This window comes from Borostomias antarcticus (assembly GCF_949987555.1).
Source record: "Borostomias antarcticus genome assembly, contig: scaffold_79, whole genome shotgun sequence".
Taxonomy (NCBI): Eukaryota; Metazoa; Chordata; class Actinopteri; order Stomiiformes; family Stomiidae; genus Borostomias; species Borostomias antarcticus.
The window spans coordinates 573,688-583,153 of record NW_028175942.1 but is presented as its reverse complement, the minus strand read 5'-3'; the positions used below and the strand labels follow the sequence as shown (position 1 = coordinate 583,153).

General features: G+C 45.0%; 1 protein-coding gene across 1 annotated transcript; it reads left to right on the top strand.

The window, feature by feature from the left end:
• Positions 1–3,937: 3,937 nt before the first annotated feature.
• On the top strand, positions 3,938–8,904 carry LOC311329020 (mitogen-activated protein kinase kinase kinase kinase 2-like). Its single transcript, XM_084462906.1, has 12 exons — positions 3,938–4,046; positions 4,526–4,605; positions 4,712–4,772; positions 4,925–5,042; positions 5,404–5,469; positions 5,601–5,700; positions 6,246–6,429; positions 7,030–7,098; positions 7,187–7,273; positions 7,533–7,603; positions 7,747–7,802; positions 7,962–8,904. Exons 1-12 carry the CDS (start codon positions 3,962–3,964, stop codon positions 8,047–8,049), a joined length of 1,065 nt encoding a protein of 354 aa, XP_084319032.1. The 5' UTR covers positions 3,938–3,961; the 3' UTR covers positions 8,050–8,904.
• The last annotated feature ends 562 nt before the right edge of the window (positions 8,905–9,466 follow it).

Below are 9,466 nucleotides of genomic sequence, written 5' to 3'. Positions count from 1 at the left end.
TTCCTACGATGTCAATAGCTAAGCTGTAGCCTTTATACTTTTTGAGAGAGAGCTGTCTGAAGCCGGCATGCCTTTCCATTGAAGTGAATGAGAGGATGCTCAGTGTCAGTTGAGATTTGAATTTGGGGACACGCGCAGGCTCTCTGTACAGGCACCCTTTATTGACTACTGTGGTTACATTCATATTCATTCCTTCCTTCCTTCCTTCCTTCCTTCCTTCCTTCCTTCCTTCCTTCCTTCCTTCCTTCCTTCCTTCCTTTCTTCCATCCATCCATCCTTCGTTCTTTCCTTCCTTCCTTCCTTCCTTCCTTCTTTCTTTCTTTCTTTCTTTCTTTCTTTCTTTCTTTCTTTCTTTCTTTCTTTCTTTCTTTCTTTCTTTCTTTCTTTCTTTCTTTCTTTCTTTCTTTCCTTCCTTCCTTCCTTCCTTCCTTCCTTCCTTCCTTCCTTCCTTCCTTCCTTCCTTCCTTCCTTCCTTCCTTCCTTCCTTCCTTCCTTCCTTCCTTCCTTTCTTTCTTTCTTTCTTTCTTTCTTCCATCCATCCTTCCTTCTTTCCTTCCTTCCTTCCTTCTTTCCTTCCTGCCTTCTTTCCTTCCTGCCTTCTTTCCTTCCTTCCTTCCTTCCTTCCTTCCTTCCTTCCTTATATTCAAAGAAATATTTAGAATGACACTCTTTTTCAGGCTGCAAACTCATATTAATATCTTTTCTCCTCTTTCAGCTATTGAACTCAATAAAACTATGAGTTATGATGAGTGGTCTAATCTATTTTTGAGTGTAGTACTAGCAGTCCTTATAACAAACACCTATTGCTTTTCACTGCTACTTCTTCTAACCTCGACTTCCATACAACACCTCTACAGCTACTGCTCCGCCCCGGAGTGGGCTATAGACACATGGTCTCCAATGAGGGGTGCATGGGGATGGCCTGGCAATCACCGACCTGCCCCCCACAACCTCTAACCTGAGGGGGCGGAGTCTCGCCACCACGCCACTATCCACGCCACCGTCCCCACATCTCAGACCCTGAGTTGGCTTAAGATGCAGTTTTCACGGTTGGGTGCATGTGTGTGGCCCGGGGAGCAGTAGACTGTCCTCGACCGGCTCTGACCCGATGGGGCGGAGTCTCGTCACAACGCCACTATCCACGCCACTGTCCACACATCTCAGCCCCTGAGTGAGCTACAGACACACGGTCTTCACTGTAGGGTGCATGGAGATTGCCCGGATGTCAGTGCACTGCCCCCGACCTGCTCTGTCCGGAGGGGGCGGAGTCTCGCCATCACGCCACAATCCACGCCACGGACCTCACAACACAGCCTCTGAGGTGGCTAGAGACACACGGTCTTCACTGCTGAAGGCAGGTGGGTAGCCCGGCACGGCCTATACTGTCCAAGACCGGCTATCACCCAAGTGGGCGGAGTCTCGCCACCACGCCACTATCCACGCCACAGACACCACAACTAAGACCCTGAGTGAGCTACAGACACACGGTCTTCACTGGTGGGTGCATGGAGATTGCCCGGATGTCAGGGCACTGCCCCCGACCTACTCTGACTGGAGGGGGCGGAGTCTCACCATCATGCCACTATCCACGCCACGGACCACACAACACAGCCTCTGAGGTGGCTAGAGACACACGATCTTCACTGGTGAAGGCAGGTGGGTAACCCGGTGCGGCCTACACTGTCCACGACCAGCTCTGACCCGAGGGGGCGGAGTCTCGTCACCACGCCACTGAACATGCTATGGACACCATAACTCAATCCTTGAGTGGGCCGGAGACACACGGTCTTCATTGGTGAAGGCAGGTGGGTAGCCTGGTGTGACCTACACTGTTCACTACTGGCTCTGACCCAAGGGGGCGGAGTCTTGCCACCACGCCTCAGACCCCACAACTAAGCCCCTGAGTGAGCTAGAGACACACGGTCTTCACCAGTGGATGCAAGGACACTGCCCAGAGGTCATTTCACTGCCCCCGACCAGCTCTGACCCAAGGGGGCGGAGTCTTTTCACCACGCCACTATCCACGCCATGGACCACAGAACTCAGCCCATATGGTCTAGAGACACACGCTCTTCACCGTCTGGTACATAGAGATTGCCCAGTGGTCACTGTACTGTCCCGACAGGCTTCCAAGCTTTTAAGCCATACATTCCATCATTCATTCCATCTTTCAGCTTTGACAGTATTACTCTATTGCTCATCTTTCAAGCTAAAGATTCAGTTCAAGGCTTAAACTACTCAGGTTGAAAAGTTTAAAAGTATTTAAGTTCTTAGCTTCTTAAGGTAATGCAGTTCCAATTCTGCCAGTTTCACATTTCAGCTAAGCTTCCAGGTGTTCCAGCTTACAAGCTTTTTTAGCAATACAGTCCATCATTTATTCCATGTTTCAGTTTTGACAGTATTACAGTTCATCTTCCAGCTTTTGTAGCAATGTATTTAAGTGTTGAGCTTCTTTAGGCAATGCAGTTCAGATTCCAACTCTGCCAGTTTTATATTTCAGCTAAGCTTCCAGGTTTTTCAGCTTCCAATCCTTTTAGCTATACATTCCATCATTACAGTGTAACAGTTTATCTTCCAGCTTTTGTAGCAATGTATTTAAGTTCTTAGCTTCTTGATGTAATGCACTTCAGCTTCCAATTCTGCCAGTTTCACAGTTCAGCTAAGCTTCAGGGTTTTTCAGCTTCCAGGCTTTTCAGCTTCCAGGATTTTCAACCATTCAGGTGTGATGCATTTGACATTTCAGATTTTTTCACATTCATGCATTTTCAGCAATGCTTTTGCTATTCCGTTCAGCTGCTCGGCATTCACACGCATTTTCTGCAGGAAATGCAATTTTCTATTTTGTATTATTATTGTACTACGTTGAATGACATTATTGTGACATTACGAATATGTATACATCATGGTAAGGTTATTCTCGTACTTATTTGGGTTGTTTTTTTTTCTCCTTGCAGTCTTGCTCTTCTCACCTGACAAGCGTCAGGTGCAAGCCCCCAGGAATCGAAATCTAAAGTGAAGGCCTATTGAACCGCGCCATCTTGGCTAGATTTGTAGTCACTTGGCTATTTCCGGTTACTTTTGACTTGCGCAGTTGAGCTTCTCTGGCCGACGCGCGTCCACGCACGTTCCCGGCTCTCCCCGCTTTGATTTAGCAATGAAAACCGGCTTGCATATTAACCTGTTTTTGTCAAATATATCAATTGGAGAAATTATTTTTTGATCCTGGCATCTTAGTTTTAACAGGTTAAATATAATTGAACATGTTTTGTTTGCTAGTAGATGGTATTCATTCCGTTCGCGATAACGTTATTGCAGCCAGGCTAAATTCCTCCAGGGAGCCAGTGACCGGCGAGTTGAAGAGCTTCACTCCCCACCAGCAGGAGCTCTGGCCGCGGCTACCGCATCTCGGAAAACCCGCTGAGTTCCTGGCTGCTATTTCACACTCGCCCTTGATCAATCCCAATACCGATCCATGGTAATAATGAATCAATCGTTCAGATCAGATCGGCAGTGCTGCATGCATGTTACAACATCATTGTTAGCTTTATTAACATAACCATAGCCTACACCGACAACTAACACACACGCGCGCACGCACGCACGCGCACACACACACACACACACACGCACACACACACACACCTACACACACACACACACACACACACACACAATAACTCCACGAACACACACAATGACTAACTAACTCCACGAACGTCCACACAGACAGACACGCACAAGAACACGCACACACACACACACACCTACACACACACACGCACACACACACGTCCACACAGATAGACACACACAAGAACACGCACACACCGTGGCTTTCCTCTCGTGAACGCTTGAACGCTATTGGAGGGATGCAAATTTCAACCATCTACACATCATGATGCTCTAGATTAGAACAAAACAATCGAATATTGAAATGACTGTGTTTCCTTCCACGCTGTAGATGGGGGCTTGCTTCTCCAAAGTCTTCAACGGTTGTCCCCTGAAGATCCACTGTGCTGTGACCTGGATTCTGCCTAAGACAAGAGGTGGGGGGCGCAGAAAGGGTTAAAGGAGAATGCTCGTTTTTGACAACCTGGACCTTATTTACGGCATATTATAAGACGTTTGACTCACCGAGATAACTTTGGTGTAATTCGGAGGCCTGTAGAAGAAATTTAAAATCCAGCGCGAGCCAGTATATCCATGTAATGGCGGCGGATGGCGCACTGAGAATGCAGCTTCTAAAAAATCTATTTTCTGCAGCGAAACGGTTGTTTTCATCAATCTGTCTTTATGAATCGCTAGTTGTGCTTACATAGAGCGAGGGCCTGTTGTGGTTTTTCACATGCCTCTGTAATATGATCTTTAGAAACGTCTTTAGAAACGAAATAGCTTCCCCACTTGCTCCAGCACGCATGCGCACAGCGCGCAGACTGGCTATTCTCTGCTACGTCTGTAGGCTACACTCAGATTGGTAAAAAGTTATTACACACATTATTTATGTACTGTATTTTGTCTGTCTTAGATCAGTACCTCATTCTCGGGGCAGAGGAAGGAGTCTACACGCTCAACCTCAACGAGCTTCACGAGGACACGCTAGAGAAGGTGAGGATTTAGCGTAATGTCTATTTGTATACCATAAACTTTAGAATATTTTTTGGAAACATATTGGAAAACTATATTGAGTCCGATTTTTCTCTCGCACTCACAGTTGCTCCCTCAACGATGCACCTGGCTTTATGTCATGAATAACGTGTTGATGTCTGTATCAGGTACCGTATGTCCGGCCTACGTTCAGCAATCACACGTTGTCATGTTCCATTTCAGGACCTGCATGAAAAAAAAAACGCATTTCCAGGAAATGAGACCTCTCTTACTCACACTTCACCTCTATTTTTAACCGCCCCCCCCCCTGTTCTGCTAGGGAAGTCTTCCCAGCTCTACTCCCACAGTCTGACGGCTCTGTTTGAGCACAGAGGTCACCTGCAGAAGAAACACCTGTCCCTCGGAACCAACCGACTCACTGACAGGATCGGCCCCAGGTAATCAAATCAAATCAAAACTTTATTTGTATAGCGCATTTCATACACAGAAGCAACACAATGTGCTTTACAGAGAGCAATTGGAGGTCTCACCCCTACATATTCCTGAGGGAAGGGTAGGGATTCATCCATTCATTCATGGAGCGACGGAGGCAGCCATGATAGTGTTTTGGATTCCGCCATTTTGTTTGACATTGTTTAGATTTGATACAGAGCACGTTTCGCGGCCTCAAGAAAGTGCCGCCCGGTCCACGGACGTGTGAATAGCCTCTTGCCTTGCTATGCTTTCATACAAACGCTCGTTTACGAAGCGGTCAGTCGTCGTCACCTGACTGGACGTCTAACTTGTTTGACCCCTCAGGAGGAAATACGCCGTATCTGTGAAGATCCCAGACACTAAAGCCTGTCGGAGATGCAGCGTAGGCAAGTAACACTCGTTCCAACCGTCGGTTTGATCGCAACAAGCAAGTCGATGATGATGATGATGATGATGATGATGTGCATATCTCTCACACACACACACACTCTCTTACTTCCTCTCTCTCTTCGTTCAGCGAGGAACCCGTACACAGACAGCACGTTCCTGTGCGGGGCTGTACCATCGGGTCTGGTTCTACTGTTGTGGTACGAGCCCCTACAGAAGTTCATGCAGCTCAAGGTTTGCATCGATATTTTAAAAAGATGAAAGATTATAAATTGCTATACACTATTTAAGCAATAAACCACTCGAGGCCGTGTGTTATAGTGATTTCATAACAGCTAGGGGGCGTTGTTAGGCACGACACGAAGCGGAGTGCCTAAAACCCCCCTAGCTGTTATAAAATCACTATAACACACGGCCTCGAGTGGTTTATTGCGTTTATACAACGGTTACTACAGCTATTAGTGTAAAATAAACACACAGCAATGTAAAATATGAACATTTATTCAAAACAAAGCATCATTCCCTAAATTCCGCCGAGCAAAATAGTTCCCCTAACAAAAGGGTTGCCAAGCAATAACAACAACTACAATGCATTGGATCAAATGGGAGGCGCGTTAATACTGAAAATGGAATGATATGCGGTCCCAGGTGTGTGTTACAAAGTATTTTAACACGGCTTCCAGCCAATCAGAATGAAGAACCAGAACTAACCGTTGTATAATTGTGTATATATGTGCACTGGTACCTCTGCCCTCACTCTCTCCCTCTCCCTCTCTCAGCATATAGCAATAAGCCTCCCAGATCCGCTCCCGATCTTTGAGCTCCTGGTCATCGTGACAGATGAGTTTCCGCAGCTGTGTATCGGGGTGAGGGATCGGACCACAGACGACGGGAGACCGCCGGCTGACCAGCGGCTGAAGTTTGAGATTATAGAGTTGAACGGCGCGCCCAACTCTCCCCCAGGTATGAGGGACATACAGTAGCTGAGGAAAAGAAAGACATCGCACACTCTGGCTCTTGATGCACGGTGATTTAACCCTTTTAATACGACCACGTCGCCGGCAACATTTAAAAAATATCTAATAAATATTTAATAATATTTAAAAAATATCTAACAAATCTAAAAAAAATCCTCACTCCAACACTTGCTGAAAGCTGAGAAACTGCGCTTTCTAGTATTATAGGGAAAATCCAATTAATATTTGAAATGTTGTCACTGTATTTTCAGGGTTAAAAGGGTTAAAAAACGGATACGTTACTCATTAAATCATCTTGATCGAGAGCTAGAGTGTGTGGTTTCTTTCTTTTAGTCAGTATATGACCCATTAACGGCACCTCTCAAAGACCACGGTGTGCGTTTTCTTTTTTCTAGGACATACAGTAGCTACCAGTGAGACTTCACAGTTTAGACTAACATTATTGTTTTGGTATTGTTTAGCCCATGTAGATATAACAGTTGCTATTTCTCTCTCTCTCTCTGTCTGTCTGTGTGTGTGTCTGTGTGTGTGTGTGCGTGCGTGCGTGTGTGTGTGTGTGTGTGTGTGTGTGTGTGTGTGTGTGTAGAACGTGGGCCTGTTGGAGCAGTGCAGGTGACACAGCTTGACAGAGACACAGTCCTAGTTGCACTAGAAAGTGAGTCTGACGTCACCTGACAGCTTTACACGTCGTTCCTATCAAGGCTTCTCCAACTTTCACTTTGTTTTTGCTCTCGTTTCCGTAGAAACTGTTCAGATCGTCAACCTACAGGGGCTTCCTTCCAAGGAGTTCACATCTGAAATGGGTTTTGACTTCCCCATTGAAACATTCGGTAAAAATCTAGTTTTAGATCACTCCCAATCAAATCCTGTGTTTTTGTATGTGTCAGTGAAGTACCTACAGCTGATATGAGATCTTTGAATGAACTATGAGTGACATTTGTTAACCTGCCTCGAGACTACAGATGAAAATTAGCTCATTAGCTAACTCTAGCTACTCTAGTAGTTTACATTGATGTGGAAACTGAAATGATGATGATTAATGTGCACTGTCCATTTTAAATAAATAAAATAAATCACTTCTGTGCAAAGTTTGTTTACAGGACAGCATTCTTGCTTTCTGGAAGCACGGTCTGAGAGGGAGGAGTCTCCATTCAAATGAGGTGATTACCATATTTGGTAACTGCCTGTCATTCGTACCTCTAGTGCTGTTCACTGGCATTCATTCAAATTCTAAATTATTGATTTGATTCAGCAGTGAATAATGATGCCTAAACCAACCAAGTCATGCTTGTGTCTATTGTAGATCACGCAGGAGATCGCAGACGAAAGTAGAATATTCAAGGTCTTGGGGACAAACAGGTATGTTCATATTTTATAGCAGTCTCTACTTCGCTTGCTTTTTCCCCCACTGTATTTATACCCTCACAAAAAGGTGAAAGGTCGTCCTGTACACACCAGAAAGCCAAAATGTACACACTTGAAGACCAAATGTTCTGTTTTTTTTTGTATTCCACACAGGGATATCGTTCTACAGAGTACCCCAACAGAGAACCCCTCAGCTATGAGCAACCTGTACATCCTCACAGGCCACGAAAGTAGCTACTGAAAGAGAAGACAGATCAAAAGAAATCTAGTGTTTGTGCTCTTTCCTTTAAATCTAGTGTTTGAACTCTTTTTCTTGCCGTCTAATAAACTCAAAATGAGGGACAGAGACGATGAACCGGCCAGTGACAGACATGTGGTGGAGGCTAGTTCTACTCCAAACTGAACTCATTACTCTCTACCTGCAATATTCCACATGGATTATTGAACGCAGCCTCACGGCATCTCGTAGCCACTGGAGGAGTGTTGTGCTGTATGATGAAGGGCCTGTAAAAAGACTCTCAACTATGACTTTTAACTCCTGAATGTGCACACACTACTTTTCCATCTCTGTTGAATTAGTCTCTTTTTCTGGTTGGGATAACACTAACTGATGATTTCTAAACCGTTGACTGATGCCGTATAAGCCTAAACCAACGCAAGGAAGTGGACACTGAACAAACACATCCCAATACGGTTGCTTCTCAGCCCAGCGGTGAGGTGATGCTATGGGCTGTGCTACTTCTGCTTCCGTCCAAAGTCTGGTGTTGCAAGACTACTGCTTCAGTACCGTGACGTTGATGTGTGTGCCAAAGAGTTGGACTGCTAATAGATGCTGACATTGTTTTGAACCTCTTTACTGAAATTGATAAGACTTAAGTTCAATGGTAAAATACATTGCAGTGGTTCTGTTTAGTTATGATACTGGTTTATTTTTGTTTGCATTGGTTGGGAGGGACGGGTTATCACGTAACACACAGTCATGACAACTGAAACACTTGAAAGAGACGTGCAATATGCATGTTTGTTTTTTTTATTTTGGGGAAAGCATATATGATGTATGTATTTCAGAGTTTTCATTGTGTATATTGTTAACGCATAAGCCGAACAACTGAATTGTAGAAGGTGAAAATAAACACATTTTGGTGGTGTACTGTAGGGCTTACTGAATGTCATTCTCCGTGTTCCTCCCATGGAGGTATAATATAACGGTTCCTCCACCCTGGATGCATGTTGTGGCAATGATGGAACCGTTACATCCTCACAGTGATGGCGTACTTGGCCTGAAGCCTATGCCATCCCCAATCAGACCACAGCCACAGTGGTAGACTGCATTGTTGAGGATATTATCATGGATATGGATGAATTATTTTCCTACTTCCATACCAAAGGGGAACTTTGCATCATGATTTCAAGTTAATAGCCGTAACCCCTCTACTAGCATATAAATAAATAAAAAAGTTGCTCTACACTTGAGCCTAATGAAAGCAATTACAGTCACCAGGGGAGAAGACCCTGATCAGTCCTAATGGTAGCCTAATAGAGCGTCCAACTTGAAAGCATTCTGGAGGTTGTTCCATGTGCAAAATAACTAAAAGCAGACGTGAACTAAACGTCGTACCCTATAACGTGAAAGAGCAATTAATCAATTAGGCTACCTG